Source organism: Pyrus communis, chromosome 16 (assembly GCF_963583255.1).
Source record: "Pyrus communis chromosome 16, drPyrComm1.1, whole genome shotgun sequence".
Classification (NCBI taxonomy): domain Eukaryota; kingdom Viridiplantae; phylum Streptophyta; class Magnoliopsida; order Rosales; family Rosaceae; genus Pyrus; species Pyrus communis.
The window spans coordinates 2,707,999-2,726,948 of record NC_084818.1 but is presented as its reverse complement, the minus strand read 5'-3'; the positions used below and the strand labels follow the sequence as shown (position 1 = coordinate 2,726,948).

Sequence of the window (18,950 nt, the reverse complement as noted above, 5' to 3'; positions counted from 1 at the left end):
CTTCCCTTTGAAATTTAATTAGTATTATACTTATAATGTAAGACGTGTTGTGCGATATGGGGGGTGATATTCATAATTTAATTGCGTCATGCTGATCACTTTCTCAGCATCTACACCACACTCCTTGCTTTGCTTGACTGTACGGATGTCATCTGCACCATTAACAATTGTCTAGTTTTATTTTTAACATAAAAAAGAGAATAGAGTGTCCAAGGTGAATTTTCTTTGACATAATAAAGTGCTATTTTAAATTACATTATTACTAGTTTATTGTGACATAAAAGCTCGACTCACCAGATTAGTTTTGGACCTACGTTAACGAAAACAAATCATGAATCATGATACAAAAAATTTAAAATTGGTCATAAAAAAATTTGTAGCCAATTCCGTTGAGCAGTTGTCAACCCATTCACTCATCTCTCAATCACTCTCCCCCCATCCTCCTATTTCTTTTTCTTTTTTTGTTCTGCAAGGGAAAACCTGGGCAACGGGTGGATGACTTCACCACCACCAAAACTTGAAGCATTTTATATATCCATGAGCAGTAACAAAATTCATAAGTGAAAGACTCAAAATTTCAGATGTTTTTTGAAGTGGAATACGTGTAATCTGTTCCACAAAAGAAAACTCCATTGACGTCTTTAACTTAGCTAGTCGCTTGCTGCCTAGAGGGAGGAAGTCGAAGAGTGAGAGAGAGAGAGAGAGAGAGAGAGAGAGAGATTGATGGGTGAGTGGCCTGGCCTTATTAATCTGTTTTGTTTTCAATTCTCAAATTCATTAAAGGTAAAAGTTCAAGAATATAATTTATGATTTTAAAGCCTTAACTTTGTAGTTTAATCTGATAGTGGAAATGATGAGTGGGAAAGACAAGTAGAAAATGCAAGAAGAAAAGGTACCTAGCATCCCTCTATATTTTACTCGATTTTCTTTTGATGCTGCTTGTTAGACTAAATCTAGTGTTTCTCCATGCGATTGAAAAATGAAAGAGTCAGGTCTTGTATGTATGATTGTAACTAAGCAATGTTTAAAACTTATTGTATAAAAGATAATTCAATTGAGCTAAAAAAATTTCATTATCACCTTTTACTAAGGTCAAATTAAACACATATAACATACCCAACCTCAAATAAGTGCATGGTAGCAAATCACAAATTAAGACGAGTTAATGAAAGTGATAACATTTAATATAATAGACCGTGTTTTTAGTACACTAAAAAAAATCTCGTCTTACCTGTTAATTTACGAACTCCTAAATTATTTTTGTCATCACATTTCAGTTCTATGTAAGAAAAGACAAGAAACAACAAATGAAAAGAGGAAAAACCTATTAGGTTGTCAAACCAACTTCTAAATCCACAAAACACCAAATCCCATTTTTCATGGGCACAAGAGACCCACATTTACACTATCAACAATTAAAAAAAGAAAAAAACTACATACCTCTTCCCTCTTTCTCTGTCCGACCGTTAAAATTTAGTTTCCTTATCTAAAAGTCAGTTTCTCCGTCTAGCACAGGTCTCTTCTCTCATCTCATCCATGGAGACCATTCAATCATCAAGCTTCCCAATTTTCCGCACCAACCCAGTTTTCCTCACCCCCAGGCCTCTCAGACGCTCCAAGGTTTCCATCAAACCTCCACCGCCGGACTTTGATTTCAGGTCAGAAATTTCGGTGGACTCAAGAGCCATAATAGCCAGAACTCACCCTGAACTGCTTGATTTGGCTGAGAATGGGAGCTTGTTCTTGATCGAGAAGAGCCAGTTCGGTCCCGTCCCAGCATGGAGGGCAGAGTTCGTCGAGCCGCAGGCCATCTGGTTGGTCGGAACCAATCATATTTCTCAAGACTCTGCGGTGGAGGTCGAACGCGTGGTCCGGGCAGTGAAGCCGGATAATGTGGTGGTGGAGCTATGTAGAAGCAGGCAAGTCTGACTTGGAATTTAATCTCAAAATGTTACATAGTTACAATAGCAATCGTTACTTTTTAGGTTAATTGTAGCAATGTTCATGAACTATACCCTGAGTCGCATTTAGTGCTTTGGTTTCAATATGAGATTATGTGCTTCGAGTTGTATCGTTCAAGGATTGTAGCTACAATTATCCCTTATTTTTCAACTATATGTACATAGTTTAATCAATTGTTATTTTGTAGAATAATTGTAGTGACGTTCATAAATTATTCCGAGTCACATTTGAGTCCTTCAATTTGCATATGAGATTATGTGCCCCGAGTCATACAGTTCAGTAAAATATTGCTATAATTTTGTTTATGTACATTCAGTCATCCATATATCCATACTCCACATCTTAACTGAAATTGTTGCAGAACCCAATTTCAGAGCTGGGATTATGTATGCTGATGCCTCCATGGATGGTGAGGCAGGAGGCCAACAATTAAGGTCTAATATGTTCTCTCTGAGTGGAACTGGGTTTTTCGGGGCCGTAGGTCGAAGCATAAACTTGGGTAAAAAGCCAGTTTCTTGTGTATCAATTAATAGTTTTATGTGTAGATGAAATTATTGGTTTAGTTTTATGTCATAGGGGGTCAAACTGCTCTAGCGTTACGAGTACTGTTGGCTGTTTTCTCATCAAAGATTTCATCCGACACCAATCGTCCTTTCGGTGATGAGGTAGTTGACTACAATTAAATTTTATTGATGACAAAATGTACTGCTTGAAAATGAAATCACGTGTGTGACCATGTCCATGTGACCTTTAATGGACTGCAGTTTCGATCTGCTCGAAAAGCCTCTGAAGAAGTTGGTGCTCAAATTGTGTTGGGGGATCGTCCAATTGAAATTACCGTATGCGCAAATCGAAACCCTACTGTAATACAGGACTATATATATAAGTTTTTCTACTACGCCGTTAACTGCATTTTTTTAATACGGACATGTTGTTGATGGTATCGATATTCTTGACACTACATGCGTATTTACAAAGTTACAATTATTGATAAGTGATTAGTATGGTTTTTAATATGTGATTGATAAACTTGACCGCAAGTCAATTAACAGCATTGTAGAAAGGTTCATGATGTATAATTTTGGTAAATTGTATATAATTTGTTTTTGCAGCTTGAAAGGGCTTGGAATTCTCTGACTTGGAGTGAGAAACTGAGCTTAGTGAGCTCTGTTGTTCGTGGGATAACATCACAGTCCGATATGTCGAAGAAGAATCTCAATGATGAATTAGACAGGGTAAAGTTTGATTAACAAGATTAATATTACAACATAAAAATAAACTATACAACTGTTCAATACTTACTAGATCTTAATTAAGTTAATTATTCTAACAAAACGTATATTTGATTACAATGTAGGAATCAAGTACAAGTGATAGCACATTTCAGCTTTATAAGCAGCTAAGTTCTTCATATCCTTCACTCCTACAACCTCTTATACATGAGCGAGACACTGTAAGTATCTCAATTCAACCCGGATTATGAACATTCTATAATACAATGCAGAATGAAAGTTAACAAGTGACTTTTGTTTTTGTGTTGTTACATATTTCAGTACCTTGCATGGTCTTTAAAGAGGAGCAAAGCTGTGAATAAGAGTAAGACAGTAGTTGGGGTTATTGGAAAGGGACACATGAATGGTGTGATATATGCCTTACTAGCTGACCTGGGAGACCTAAGGTTTAGGGACCTTGTAGGACAGAGGTCTACAGGTACTACTGATGCTTCTTCTAATGGTTGGATTGTGAAGTTGGTCCAGGACTTGATTAGAGATACTGTCATTGCCGCCCTCCTGTGGGCATTGTACGAGCAGTTCATAAAAGGTGGGTTAGAGTGTCCATTTTGATTTGAAATCCCAAATGGCTGAAAAAGAAAAAATTTGATCTTTGTTTTGTATATAGATTTGGAATCTGCTCGGCTCCTTTCTATTTAAGGACTCATTCTTCCTTACATGTAAATCATAACTTCTGTAAACGTGTCAAAATGTGATTGATCTGTAAGGAGTAATGAATCCTTAGATATTAGAAATCAAGTATCTTCTTAAAAAAAATTTAAGAACTGATAAGGAAAGGGAACTGAAGATTGTTGCTACAAAAGCTTATAATTTATTTTTGTATTATTGCAATTCATATTCACCTCAAACAAATTAAAATGGTAAGATTGATTTATTTACTGCTTAAAGCTGAAGGTGAATGTTATGTTGCTTTTTGGAGGTGGCAGGGGAGCTTAATACAACAATTAAGGATATAAACAAAAACTGAATTAAAACACCAAGTAATTTATAGGAAACTTTTACATCTCTAATTAAACCTTCCTGTTTAAGGCTTTCCTACTCTGGGTGTGAAGGAGTGATTCGACTTGGTGCATATGGCTTCACTTTTGGGATGACTTCTGAAATTGACGTTATTGCTGACGCACTCTTTAATACAAGTGGATCCTACATACAATTAATAAGAAGGCCCACTTCTATTAAAACGTATGTGTCAGCAATAACGTCAATATTGTGAGCAAACCATCGGATTGGCCATTGGTATTGTCTGACAAATGGTTGTATTAGGGTTGATTATCATAACATTGAGAAATTGAGTTACAAAGAAAGAGAGAGAGAGAGAGAGAGAGAGGGATAGAAGCTTAGAGATGAAGGAATTTCAGAACACTTTATATTTCACACTCTGAATTATTACAAGCCTTTACAATGTGTTATATAGTATCTAGATTACATGGATTATTACAATAATACCCTTTGTAACTAACTCTCTAACAGTATTAACTAATTGAGTGATGGTAATTATAACCAATAAACAGTTGACAAGTGTCAATTGGTTAATAGATTATGCGATAAGGATGTCATTAAACGATATCCATGAGTCCATGACAATTTAGCCAATCATAATCCAAAGGTGGTGAAAGTTTAAGAATCCAATCAATGGCCCTGGATTTCGTTCCTTCTTTCCGTTGGATTTCAACCACTAAAACCATTTCACCTTTGTTTAATGCATGAACATCCTCTTCTGATATAGATGTCCACATATACGTAAATGATTGATGCTAATATTGTAATTTGAAGTAAAACAGAGAGGCAATATTGTCATATTACTTGGTTAGAAACAATGGACTGAACTAAGACAATGGTTTTCAAATACCACGATCCAGTTGCCTTATCCTGATTTCATTTCTGAGATTTTATATTAATGTACACATTAGCCTTAGTTTATGGTAAGTTATTGTGAGCCAAAGCCAGCCCTAATAGACAACCAATTGGCATATGTATACTCAGTTTCCCTCCAATTTGAAATCAAAAGTTTGAGACGTTGAGACTGTAAAGTGTAACAAGATAATATCAAACAAATTTTACCAGCTTTTACATTTAAAACACGAAACTCAGAAAGAAGTGAAATTTGACCACTTTTCTTGCTACCAATGCTTTTGCTATAACGGGCCTCACCTTTAGTTTTTCACAATTTTACTTAATAATCTTCTGAATTTTACGGACAAAAAAAACCATAATATTCTGCGTTTGATTTTCTTGTTTTGAGTTTTTTTGGTTAAAAAGAGGTAAATATTATAGCATTTAGTAGTTAATTTGTTTAGTTAAAAAAATGTGACAAAATGAGTTTGTTTAGTAAAACAATTGATATATCACCTTGATGAATAGGGTCTTTCTTTTCAACATGTTGCGTTTAGGTTCAAAACCATCTATCCCCTTAATGTAACTTAAAATATTATTATTGCTTGTAATAAAAAAATAAGAGAGTACATACTTTAGCGAAAAAATAAATTTTGGTTTCAACTAGCACGTGGTGATTGACGCTAGCAAATTTGCATATATATTGCAAATGATTGGTCATGAACTGTTATAGGCAGCTAAGAATAAACCATTACGCTATTAACCATTAGGTCGTTAGACTGTTAAAACTGTTAATTTCAAGATATTCTATTATTTCCCTGTGCAAATGATTTTTCGTGAATCGTTATAGGCAGCTAAGTGGAAATCGTAAAGTCATTAACCCCGTTAGGTCATTAGACAGTTAATAATTAAACTGTTAATTTCAAGAGATTTTATTATTTCTTTATATATACAATGGATAATACATCACTTAATCAAGCTAGAACTAGTAGATGTTCAATACAAACTCCTAATTTTTTTACCATTCTTTGTTCAATACAAACTCCTAATTGTTTACCATTCTTTCCACGTTAATATATATATAACTACTACATGTATTCATTCATAATTTTGTTGAAGATGTTTAACTAAATAACACTAATAACACCTTAATTCGAGATGTGAGAAGTAACTTGGCTGACTATAAAATGGATAATTCAAAATTATATAAATTGAACTAACAAAAATGCTAACTGCATAAATGTATGAATTGTCTTAAATTAACTGAACAACACTCCCTGAAAAAAATGAACCAAATTTTGAAATTTTGAATTGCAAATAAAATGATATGCATTCAGGTTGAAAAATTGGAATGGTACTCCAAATTTGGGAAAATATTTTTCATGGAAGGCAATTAAATTGAAAGATTGTGAAATCTTCTTTACAAAGAACTCTATGTAAGAATCTCCTATGTTTGGTAAAATAATATAAATGTTTTATTTCATACTAGATTTTACCATTAATTAGTGTGAAATGTTAAAGTGGGCGATGCATATACATCTTTTGTAACTTACAATGTAAACTGCATGCATTTGTCTGAAAAAAAATAAAGAGGTAATTTAGATAAAGGTAAACACTCTCTCTCTTTAAATTAAGCAGTTTTCTTACACTTGTTGCGCCTTTATTTGATGTCACGGCTGACTTAACCAGCCCTTGCATTATATAAACCCCTCACTACTGAATAGTTTGGTGCAAGAGAAGTTTCATTCCAAGCAATGGATGCTACAGATAGTGCTGAGTTTAGGCAATCTTCTTCCATTTCCAAACCATCTTTCGTTGGTATGATCAATATCTTGGTTGTGGACGACGATGCCACCACTCTAGCTATTGTTTCAGCAATGCTCAAAACATGGAGCTATCAAGGTATGTAGATTGAAGACTACTACTACTTTAAAATTGTTTCAAATATGTAACCAAAATCAAAACAAAAATGTTTTGAATATGATTTTGCGCCTCTTCTTTTAGATATTGTGTTTAGATTTAAGCGTATGACAATAATTTCTAAGAATTAATATTTGTTGCTTAATTCGAAGACAAATTCCATTTTGATTGGCCACCTATGTACACAACAAGAGTGGAATTTGGAATTTTTGTCATGAATTGGCGCCTTTTGTATATTATATATTTTATATTTGAAATTTTCATCTAGATTATTCTTAATTCAATAAAATGACATTTTGATTTAAATATTTCTTAGAATAATTGGTTAATTCTTTTGTTTTGTCATATCATGTTTATTTTGTTTAGTTTCATAAGTTACCTAGGTCTTCAAATGGCTAACTCGTTTTCATATGTTTGACAAAAAAAATCTTCAAATGGTTCACTCTTTTGTGTAAGGCCTTTGCATGCCTTTTGATATATCGATGTGTTATGTTTCTCAGAAAAATTACGGAAAAATTATTTTCTGACCCAACCTTTTTTCTATAGACAGACCTAGCTAGATCCCATCTTATACAATATAAATTTGATCAGATTTTTTGCTGCATGCGGTTTTTATTTTATTTATTTATTTTTATTTTATCATTTTCAATCAATGGATGTAAGAGAATTTTTTAATTTTTTTTAGTTTCAGGCTTTCTGCCGATTTAATTTTTTGTAAGAATTATCATAAAACCTATATATCTTTGTTTTGCAATTAGAATTTTTGGCTGTGCAACTTTTTAAGTTAGTAAAAAGGATAATTGGTTGCTTTTTTTTTTTGGTTCAAAAGAAGGGGTAGTCAATTGTTGGCTTCTTGCAAGTGGCTCTTTACTATAGTGGTGGAAAGGTGTTCAAATCATTTCGGTGGCTAATATAACATCTAATCTAATAAAATCTATCGTTTAACAAAAAAAAAAAATTGTTGACTTGGTTACTTCCAATCAGGGTATATAAAAAAAACTATTTTGTTTTTTATAATAAGAAAGAAAAAAAATCTCCTTACGAGATCCATTCCTTAGTTGCGTATATATAAGATTTTAAGGTAAATCACATGCATGCTTACTTATGAGGGTTCTAAGACCCATTCTCAGTTAGATCGCTTTACTACTTCGTTGAACAATTTTGCAAGATTTCATTGATCCAACACACACACACACACACACACACTTACTTCAACACTAATATTTTTTTTTTCTTGCCACACTTGATTTCAGTTGTCGCTGTTAAGAATCCTATGGATGCTTTGGCTATTCTTCGAGCACAAAAGGGCGCATTTGATCTTGTTGTTACGGACCTCCATATGCCTCAGATGGATGGGTTTGAATTACACAAGCATGTTCGTGATGAGTTCAAGCTACCTGTTATTAGTGAGTGTCATTTTTAAGTGAAAAAATTAATCTCTTAAGTATACTTTAGTTTTAGTCAATACATGTCCAACTCATTTTGTTTAATTCATTTCTTAATGCAGTGATGTCCGCAGATGACAACGAGAATGTGATACTAAAGAGTTTAGAGGGCGGATTTGCTGATTATATGGTAAAGCCTGTGAGCAAAGATGACATTAAAAATGTATGGCAGTATGCTGAGGCAGCTAAGAAAGGTAAATCTGTTGTCATAGAGGAAATAGAAGGTGCTCCAAGAGAAGCACCTGGTGAGGTGGACAATGGAATTAACTCTGGGATGTCTTCGGATACTGATGAGGAACAACATGAGAAAAAGGCCGAGGCAAAGGCGAAGAAGGCAAAAAAGAGAAATAGGGAAGGCGATAATGAGGAACGCATGGTTGCACCAAAGAAGCCAAAAGTGGTGTGGACAAATTCACTTCACAATCAGTTTCTATTGGCCATTAGACACATCGGTTTGGACAGTATGTGATATTTTCTACTGCCAATTCTCATTTTTTCTTTCCTAATTTTAATTTTTGTGTTTAAATACATACTTGCGTTGTACTGACTAATGTAATTGGTTTCATGCAGAGGCAGTGCCAAAGAGGATTCTCGAGTTCATGAATGTGCCAGGCTTGACCAGGGAAAATGTAGCTAGTCATTTGCAGGTCATTTTCACATTTTCATCTATTTTTATGCCGTTTTCTTGTTATATATATATATATATATTCTAAGCTAGTGTAACCTACGGGAAGGGATGTTTAAATTCGAGTACAAAGGGGCGCACATACTATTATGATCAACTGGCCTAATTAACTCATTAATGTTTGGTTTTCGTTTCTCTCAGTCATAACAGAAATATTAATGAAAGAAAGAGAACTTATGTGTGTGTATGTGTGAAGATGTCAATTCTTGCAAAATAACACAAAAGAGAGTTTTGCATAGTAACCATATATTTGTCTAAAAGTTTACATATTAGAAATACTAATGTCATGGTACGTATAGTATTAAATCATTTTTTTTCTTGGTTTAACTAATACGACACCTTCCTCATGGCCATTAGGTACCCAAAATAGCAAGTGATAATCTCATATTTTGCAATGGTCGGGTACTTAGTAGAACTAGTACAATTTATTTGGCTCACGAAGGAATACTCAATAAGTTTTAAGATACCCGGCTGTTTGCTATTTTCGGTACCCAATGACCAAACCCTAGTAGCAAAGAGAAGTACGAATTTGTTGCACGGTAACAAGTATTCCAATATTTATCACAAAACATTTGTATGGATATGTATATGAGCTAGAAAGATTATGCTTAATGACCAAATTGTTAATGACGGTGTGTGCATATTTATGTGAATTTGCAGAAGTATCGCATGTTCTTGAAACGAGTTGCTGAGAAAGCTAGACTTTCCAAGTGCTTGTCTGAGAGGGTGTTCAGGTCAAGCTTTGCATTTGGCCATCCAGGACCGGTCTTCAATAGTATGGAAGCAGGAGACCAATATTCACAGTACCTGAAATTACAACAGCAAATGGGAGCATCTCCAATCAATATTGCCTCTGCATTTCAACCATCCTCAGCTGGGATTGATGGAAATAACATTAATCTCCTTGGCTCGATCCAATACCCTAATTATCAGCAATCTTCATGCAGCAGCAACACCATGAGATCCATGCCTCAACTTATCGGTTCGGGGCAGTCCCGTCTGCTGAACCATATCACTCAAGCTAATCTTCTCCGCCATCAACCATGGCTTGGAAATGTGAATCATCAGCTGATTTCTCAAGCAAGTCGCCGCCCAGGGGTTTTTGGAATGCAACAACTGATGAACAATTTTGGATCAAGTGGAGGCATGTCTTCTAATGCTGCCAATACTACTGGACTTACCACCAATAATATTATTACAAATAATTTGATCCAAATTTTCCAACAAGCAAGGCAGCATGGCATTTTCACCAATAACAACCCATTCAGCTACAACTTTGGCACACCTGGAATTCAGAACAATGTTACTAATCAGCAGCTGATTGGTAATTTTTCAGGAACCCAAATGATGAGCCCTAATGGCAGATCTGAGCTACTGGGAATACTCAATAATTTCAATGGGACTGGTGGATTTTCATCAAGTGGGTTTAACTTCAACAATGAGACTATCAATGGCTTGACCAATAGGGTTCGAAACGTGAGTCTGAGTGGTACTACTCCACCAATGGCTACCTTAGGAGGTTCTTCATCGTTGTCGCCTTCGGCTGGGATTGGGACTAGCACTACTACTTCTAGTGCATATCAGTTTCGAAAAGATTTCAGTAACAACAGAGAAGATCAGCAACAAAATGTTTCAGTGTTGCCACCGCCAGCAGAGAATACCGATGATAATAGCACTACTACTCCTACATTGGTCAACAAGAATAATTTGTCTCCAGGACAAGAAATGGACAAAGCTCTTGATGATTTGATGATTAGTAATCTTTTCGTGGACCAGCAGAACAACTATCAGCCTCCTCCTTCTTCTCAGGTACATATAAAATTCTAAACCTTAATGATCTTTCTTTTCTTTTCTACTGTTTTCTCAACAAATTGTCTGCTTTAATGTTTGCAGCAACAAGGTGGAGATCAAGATCAACTTCCTCCTGACTTCTCTAGTTTCTTATATCCAGTTGAAGTGCCGGACGCTACTCCGAATCAAATGAACCCTGCTGTTGCGGACCAAGGTCTGGACACTGCTGTGAACAAAGTTTCCGACCCTTCTCCTGACCAGGTCCCAAAACCTAACTCTTCTGGCACTTACTGTGTCGAAGAAAATGCACCTAATGAACAATCTTGGAGCCAGGCATGCCTACTTCATTTCATAGTTTATCACATACTCTCTTGTGCACACGCATATTTACTCGATCACGGTATATACTAATTATAGGTTTCAAACCCTAAATCTTCTGGCCCATACCATGTTGAAGAAAACGGACCTAATGAATAATCTTGGAGCCAGGCATGCATGTTCATTTCATATTTTAAGCACATACACACACGCGCACGAACACACAAAGGATTCCATCACGATACTAATTATATTGTGCTTGTGTGCAGCAGCAGGGAGGTGATCAACAAGTCCTCAACCCTGAATTCAGCGGCAATGTCTTTGAATCAGAGGACTACAACATGTTATTTCAGACAGCACTCCCTTTTCCGGCAAGTCAAGAATTCAATTTATAGCTATCACTTATACGATTTTGACATGGTATCCCTGATAAGTTTTGCTAATCAACATCTTGGTTCTTTTACTTGTTTTTTTTTACGCAGGATTGTGACGATGATTTCCTGAATGTCTTATTGGGTGATGGTTTGTAGTTTGTATTAAAGGGAGTTAACAGCGAGCAAGAATAATCCAAATCCAGTCCTGGAGAAATTTGTTTACTTATTTTGATTGGATTTAGATTATAGAGCTGGCTTGCTTCGGTGTAATAGTTATAATAGTTTGCTGAATAAATTGAACTTTGGCTATGAAGTTGAACCATTGGCATCTAGCTAAGGTGAACTTTGGCTATCTAGCTAAGTTGTATTTTGCAAATAAAATAAAGACCTAGTATGTTTTCCTTGTTAAGACATTTGAAATGTTTACTCTATTTCACAAGAAAAATAAAAACTCAAAGTGTGGCTGGAATGCCTTCTTATTTATCTGACATATGAAGAAGATAGAAATATGATATATCTTTGATTACACATTATCCCGCCTCTTGCATAAGTATCTTCACTCAAGAAGATTTGGGCTATGATGGCAAGGCTTGCATGTATGTCAAACAAAATTGAGTAAGGTCCATATTAGCCGGATCGCATCAAACTTATGCCAAAAATTATGGTCTAAAAGTTTGAATAAAATTTGGTCAACTCTTGCATGGTTAGCTTCCTAAAATAAAAAATGGCAGTCTTGGTCCAATGAAAATACAAAGTTTTCGAATGGAAAATGTTGTGATCAGCAAAACAAATCTAAAAAGAGAAACCAAATGCTAATTAAAAATCTAGGATTGCCATCCTCATCAAATTTTCTCAATTTGCCAATAAAAAAGTAGCCGTTGGAAAAAACTTTCCAAAGCTATGCAAATTTCTTTCAATACAAATAGCGTGCTTATATCTTTGCCTTGTAAAAAATTAACTCACAACAAATATTTTCTAAGATTTTCCTCTTCTGAAAGATTGAAAAAAGAATCTATTAGGGTGAGATTTCGATCCTCCTCTAGATTTTGATTCATGATTTCTGGTCGTTGTGCAGCTTGCAAGTATCTGAGAAGAAGATGTCCTTCCGATTGCATTTTCTCTCCATATTTTCCTCCAAATAATCCTCAAAGATTTGCTTCTGTTCATAGGATCCATGGTGCCAGCAACGTTGCCAAAATGCTCCAGGTACATAATCCTACTACTCTAGAAACATAATCAATTCAATTATATTTTTGCATACATACACATAATAGATTTATTTCTTTATTGTTGTTATAAGGGATTCAAGCGCGTGGCAACATAAATTTTCCCGCTTGGACTTGTTTCTGAGAAAGTTTGAATAACAGTCGATTCTTAATTATGAACTTAAGAGAAATTTATCTTATATTAGTGAGGTGATTAACTTTAATTTTTCTCTTATGATTCCTCAGCAACTACCAGACCATCTGAGAGCTGAAGTAGCAGATACTTTGTGCTATGAAGCCGAATGTAGAATACAAGACTTAGTGTACGGTTGTGTTAAGACTATTTCCCAATTGCATCATGAAATTCACAACGCAGAATGTCAATTAGCGAAAACACGAGCTGAGATTGCCTTCATCAACTCTGGCGGTGGAGGAGGAGGAGGACAAGAACATCATGTGCATCAAACGCAAGAAGTTCAGTCCGACTTAAGTTTCTTTCCGGACCAAACAGAAGTTGAGGCAACCCTATTTGGTTCTTCCTCCAAAGCTCCTTGGTTTATTTGATTCTTTATTGTCTGCAAAAGAAAATAAAGGTTACCAAAATATTGATATTCATTTCATTTGTTGGTTCAATCCAATGCAAACTAGCTACAAATTGCATTGTTTCGTTTTCCATTTTGTGTACTGGATGTTGTAAGATTAGTTCGGATTCATGAATAACCAAACACATTGCCTCGAAACATTACCTATCTTTTTACAAGACGATACTCCAATTACTCTAATTTAGATGGCGGGAGATACAAAATTGGTTGAATGGGGGACATAAACATTACTCCGAAGCAACATTACGTGTATGATTTTAAAATTGGCTACTGTTAAAAGATTTGAACCTCAATCATGAGGTAGACACACAAAGACTAAAATCATAATTGGTTAATGTATTATCAATTGTTACAATTCGACTTTATAGTTTACTAATTGTTACAATTTAATTAGCACGCAAGATACTTCAATTTATCCCCACGTATACTACTCGTGACAATTTAAATTACATGAGTTAAATTACGACAATTGAAATTATATGAACTATTGTATAACTCTGCGGACCAAAATCATGATTAGGATCAAATTGAAATTGGAGTTCTCTAATTTCGACCCAATGAAATCAGGTCCAGGAGCTTAATCAACTGAAGCCCAGAGGCCCGAAAGTGAAAAAATAAGAGCACAAAAAAGGAACAGGGTTAAATATCCAATTTGCCCCTGATATTAATTTTATTTTTCTAAAGTCCCTCCAAGACCATACCTCCATGTCCATGTCATCAGAAAGGGCCAAGTTTACAAATAACAAAAAGTACAGGGCCCTTTTCTACAAATATCCAAAAACGTCGTTCTCTTTTTCCTCTACTACTTATTTATTCCAATCACGTGAGAATTCGTTAAGGTCAAATCGAAGAAAGTATCACCTACCTCCTTCACATCCATCGCTCGCTCGCTCGCTAGGGTTACAGTTTTAAGCTCTGTTGCTTCCAAAGAGAAGGTACGAAACTCTCTGAAACCTGAAGCTTCATTCGAATAATCTCAATTTTCCGTTTTGTTTCCGAGAAAGTTTGAAAAGAAACCAAATTCTTTCGTGACCTGGTTATGTTATGCGTTTCTAGCTCAATTTGGTATCTTTCGTGCCGTTTCTCGGAAAATAAATGGAGATCTGACACGTAGGCTTTCTGTAGTGGTAGATCTGACTGTTGGTGTTTGTTTCTGGTTTCTTTGCTTAATTTATTTGAATTTGTTAGATTTTTGGGGCTAATTATAAAATTGGGGATTTTTTTTTGTTATTAATTTGGATTTGTGTGTTCTTATATTCTTTTCTTTGTTTAAATTTGAGACCGAGATATTGTTTTAGTGTAATTCTTAGCTGGATTTAATTTTTCTTTAGCTAAATTAGGTTATGCACACCTGAAGTTACACAGTGAATTTGTTTGTAGGCATTGCTTTTTTTTTTTTTTTTTCCAGTATTTATGATATTTCTTGTGATTCGGAACTTGGTTAATGTAATTGTGAATTAGCGGTTCTTGTATAAGAAAAGACCCGTGCTTTGTGAACGTAACATGGTTATTATATCTTACATTTAAACACCGTGTTCTTTTTCGCAATTGAAAGAATGTTTGGCGTCAGGTGGTGTTCTCTGAAATTATGTGCCCTTTGTTTATCAAATAATTTAGTGTTGGGTTTTCTTCTTGTTTGTTATCATATGCATACTCTATGGTAGACTGGTCTTTTGCTGCTCACGTGCAATATGAAGTGTGAAAGATTACTTTCATAATTGCTGACAGATTATTCCCATTTATGCCAGGAAATGAGGCCAATTTTTTGTGGGAATTTTGAATATGATGCTCGACAGAATGAACTGGAGCGGCTGTTTGGTAGATATGGGAAAGTTGATAGGGTCGATATGAAGTCTGGTGAGTACACTTTTTAGTTCTCTTCGTCTCTGTATTGTGCTTATTTCACTTGTGGTACCAACATTTAACTCTCTCCCACAAATGATGCATCTGTTCTCCTCAAAAATATTCAAAGCATACTCAACTTCACATGGCAAAGCACCATGAAGCTGGATAGTCAACTCAGATTTTATATGAGATTTCGTCATCTAGTTTTGATCCTGAAAGAGTTATGAATAATTTTATTTTATTTGAACTAATGAGGACTGACTTCTAAACTCACACGGGCGAACCATATATTTATGCTTCAAAATTTTACTGCACTTTTACAACTTGGATGTGTGGTAAGATTTGAGGTGTGAAAGTGATTTTAGTAACTTTGGTAAATAAATAATTTCTAATTCTTTTGGGATCAAAATTAAAGGGTGAATTCTAATACAACATCTTCAAAATTTTAAATCTCTTTATTTCCAGAATTGACACGAATGATTGTAAACATGTTCTAGATTCTGAATCTTGCATTCCTATTTCACCCAGTTTTGAGTTGGGTACTTAAAAGCAACTTTATCTAGATTTATCATGCATTGAGGTTCTTGGTATACTGATTTGATTTTTGAGGTTTGAGGGATGAACATCACTATAATTTGTTACTTTGTTCAAATTATTGTCTGGGTGAGGGTTCTGTTGGAAGACAAGAAAACACTGGATTGAAATTGTGCATGCATGTAACCTGCAGTGGAATAAACTTTTAGTAACGATCATTTAGCCCTCTACGAGAAGCAAAACTGGGTCTTACTGCTCAAAAGGCAACTCAACTACGGCATGTCTGCATCTGTAACCATGGCACCTGCGGTACGCTGTTTCATCAGCAGTCCGGCCGAAGAATCATCCGGTCTGGATTTCTCAGTGGCAGCAGTCTTCCTTGTTGAGTTCTTGTGGGGGTTCCGGATACGTTTAAGAAAAAGCATGTATTTTTTGACGCATAAACCCCCATATTCAACATTTTCTTTGACGCAGGATTATCTTGGGATATCCATAATCCTCCAGGCTAGTGGATGGGCTCTTCAGAATTCCGTTTCTTGCTTGTGATGAGCTCCCTCTTCTTGTTTTCAAGAAGAGTTACTCTGATCTGCGATTGCACTACCGCCATCCCACGTTTTCCAGTCACAATTGCCTTTCATTCCTCACGACCTTCGCCCAGCCATCAATCACAATTGAAACACTGCCAATCCCATGGAAGGGGCAGCCGATTAGATGGAGAAGGCACTTTCTTTACACTGACCCACCATGAGACATCCACTTTTGGATTCTTGTCCCTTGACATCACTTAGTTCATAACGCAAGGTCTGTTACTAATTTTATTGGTCACTTAGTTTATAGATTTCCCGGAGGTTGCCTCACTGTTTAATTAGGATAGAATCTAGGTGGTTTGTATATTGTCGAAAGGAGCAATGCCGTCTCTTATTGAAGAATCCTTGTATGGGGGAAATCTTACCTTTGCTTGGCAAAAATACGTGGGATTTGTTGTCAATGCATAATGTTGTACTTTACTTTTTTACAGGGTTTGCTTTCATCTATATGGAGGATGAGAGAGATGCTGAATATGCCATTCGGGGACTTGACCGAAAAGAATTTGGTCGAAAAGGACGCAGGCTACGTGTCGAATGGACAAAGGTAGCAAATGTAGGCCATTTTTATCACTATTTAGTTTTGTCACTGTTTGTTGTTTTTTCAAGTGTGTCGTGGTCTTAGCACTCTTATGTTTTGTATTGTAGCAAGAACGTGGTACTAGAAGATCTGGTGCATCAAGAAGATCTTCGACTAATACAAGACCTTCAAAGACCTTGTTCGTCATAAATTTTGATCCATATCACACAAGGACCAAGGATTTGGAGAGGCATTTTGATTCATATGGGAAAATCGTCAGTGTAAGGATCAGAAGAAATTTTGCATTTGTTCAATATGAGTCGCAAGAGGATGCTACCAGGGCATTGGAAGCTACAAACATGAGGTGGATATCCCGTTCTCTCTCACTCTCTCTCTCTTCCTTATCTTTGTCCATCTCTGTTTTTTCTTAGTTAATGGGTCATGTTGATTTAAAGTTCAATTTTGGCTGATAAGGTGTATTTTTGTAGCAAGTTGATGGATCGAGTTATATCAGTGGAATATGCAGTTCGTGATGATGATGAAAGAAGTGATGGATTTAGCCCTGACCAGAGAAGTCGTGATAGGTCTCCAGACAGAGGCCGTGATAGAAGAAGGTCCCCAAGTCCCTACAAAAGAGAGAGAGGTAGCCCTGATTATGGTCGTGGCCCTAGCCCCGGCCCCTACCGGAGAGAGAGGGGCAGTCCTGATTATGGACATGTAACAAGTCCTTATAGAAGAGAGAGAGTAAGTCCTGACTATGGCCGCGGGCGCAGCCCAAGTCCATATAGGAGGGACAGGTCTGATCATGGCCGCGTCTCTAGTCGTAGTCCTAGAAAAGAGAGGGTGAGTACTGACCGTGTTCGTGATCGTAGCCGTAGCCGAAGTCCTTATGGAAGAGAGAAGCTTGAGGTAGACAATGGCCATGGTCCCAGTCGGAGCCCATATAAGAGAGAGAGGGGTAGTCCTGAAAATGGTCCCAGACGTGGTCCATATAAGAGAGAGAGGGATAGTCCTGAAATTGGCCGTCTCCCAAGCAGTAGTCCATATAAGAGAGAGAGGGCCAGTCCTGAAAATGGTCGTGGCCCCAGTGGAAGTCCTTATGAAAGGGAGAGGACCAGTCCGGAAAATGGTCGCGTTGCAAGCCCAAATTCTCCGCCTGAAGCTAGGGACAGCCCCAACTATGGAGGGCCTGAAAGCCCCATGAATGAGAGATATAGCAGGTTTGAGTTTCAATCCCACTAACCTTGCTGGATTATTAACCTTGTTAATTATCTACTCTGAGCTTCTTTTGTTTAACACTTTTCTTTTGTTAACCGCAGCCGTTCTCCACAAGCTGAGGAGGAATGATCCTGAAGCTTGACTGATGTTGTTCCCTTGAAAACTACCGCGGAATCAAATCGTAATGCTACTTTTGTAGTTTCTTGTAGACTTTCTTATTTGTAGCTTTTTAAATACTTTCTATCCGCTGTGGTTTGTGCTCAAAACTTTATGGTGGAACTTATTATTGCTGTTGAAGGAGAGTTACAATTACAGAATTGGATGTCTGGTATTTCTTGATTTCGATTTCTCAATTGATCTGTGTTTGAAGAAGGTTATCGTCGTTTGCATTTTGGTGGATTGGTGTTGATTGGTTTATGTTTGTTTCTTGGCCGGCCTTGTGGGGATTTTGTTTAGGGTAGATAATTATTTAGTTTTTAGTTATTAGGGTTTTTACTTTGTGTGTTTTAGATGTGGGTATAAGGGAACGCAGGAAGAAGCATTAATAAGAACAGAATTAAGAAAGTAAAAGCAACTTGAGATAGGTTTTGATTTTTACCTTCCGTTTTGTGTAATTTTCTTTCTTCATAATTTTTAGATTTCTCAGTCATTCTTCACTCTTCTATGGCCATCTCTTTCATATATTTTCTCTATTCTTATTATATTATATACAATATATATAAATTAAAAATAAAATGATTGTCGATATATCGAAGCGATTAAATATTTTACAAGTTTTTTTTAGTTAAAATGGTTTTTGAGATTGATATAATTCCACACTTT

At 36.0% G+C, this 18,950-nt stretch overlaps 3 protein-coding genes across 7 annotated transcripts; all 3 read left to right on the top strand.

Moving 5' to 3' along the window:
- Positions 1 to 1,406: 1,406 nt before the first annotated feature.
- LOC137720987 (uncharacterized) lies at positions 1,407 to 4,223 on the top strand. The gene is made up of 7 exons (XM_068460117.1): positions 1,407 to 1,919; positions 2,337 to 2,461; positions 2,539 to 2,627; positions 2,727 to 2,801; positions 3,075 to 3,197; positions 3,320 to 3,415; positions 3,516 to 4,223. The coding sequence occupies exons 1-7, from the start codon at positions 1,537 to 1,539 to the stop codon at positions 3,804 to 3,806; spliced, it is 1,182 nt and encodes a 393-aa protein (XP_068316218.1). The 5' UTR covers positions 1,407 to 1,536; the 3' UTR covers positions 3,807 to 4,223.
- A 2,618-nt stretch (positions 4,224 to 6,841) lies between these two features.
- LOC137721120 (two-component response regulator ORR24-like) lies at positions 6,842 to 13,389 on the top strand. The gene is made up of 10 exons (XM_068460231.1): positions 6,842 to 6,989; positions 8,138 to 8,413; positions 8,515 to 8,913; positions 9,023 to 9,099; positions 9,798 to 10,946; positions 11,031 to 11,261; positions 11,516 to 11,617; positions 11,729 to 11,768; positions 12,696 to 12,826; positions 13,072 to 13,389. The coding sequence occupies exons 1-10, from the start codon at positions 6,842 to 6,844 to the stop codon at positions 13,387 to 13,389; spliced, it is 2,871 nt and encodes a 956-aa protein (XP_068316332.1).
- Positions 13,390 to 14,256: 867 nt separating this feature from the next.
- On the top strand, positions 14,257 to 18,467 carry LOC137720675 (serine/arginine-rich splicing factor RS40-like). Of its 5 annotated transcripts, none has more exons than XM_068459768.1 (6): positions 14,257 to 14,362; positions 15,176 to 15,284; positions 16,825 to 16,937; positions 17,039 to 17,274; positions 17,399 to 18,130; positions 18,230 to 18,467. In XM_068459768.1, exons 2-6 carry the CDS (start codon positions 15,179 to 15,181, stop codon positions 18,255 to 18,257), a joined length of 1,215 nt encoding a protein of 404 aa, XP_068315869.1. In that variant the 5' UTR covers positions 14,257 to 14,362; positions 15,176 to 15,178; the 3' UTR covers positions 18,258 to 18,467. The 5 variants fall into 5 exon arrangements, with proteins under 5 accessions (XP_068315869.1, XP_068315868.1, XP_068315871.1 ...); XM_068459767.1 differs by having other exon boundaries at positions 16,825 to 16,946; XM_068459770.1 differs by lacking the exon at positions 14,257 to 14,362 and adding an exon at positions 16,281 to 16,607 and having other exon boundaries at positions 16,825 to 16,946.
- Positions 18,468 to 18,950: the final 483 nt, after the last annotated feature.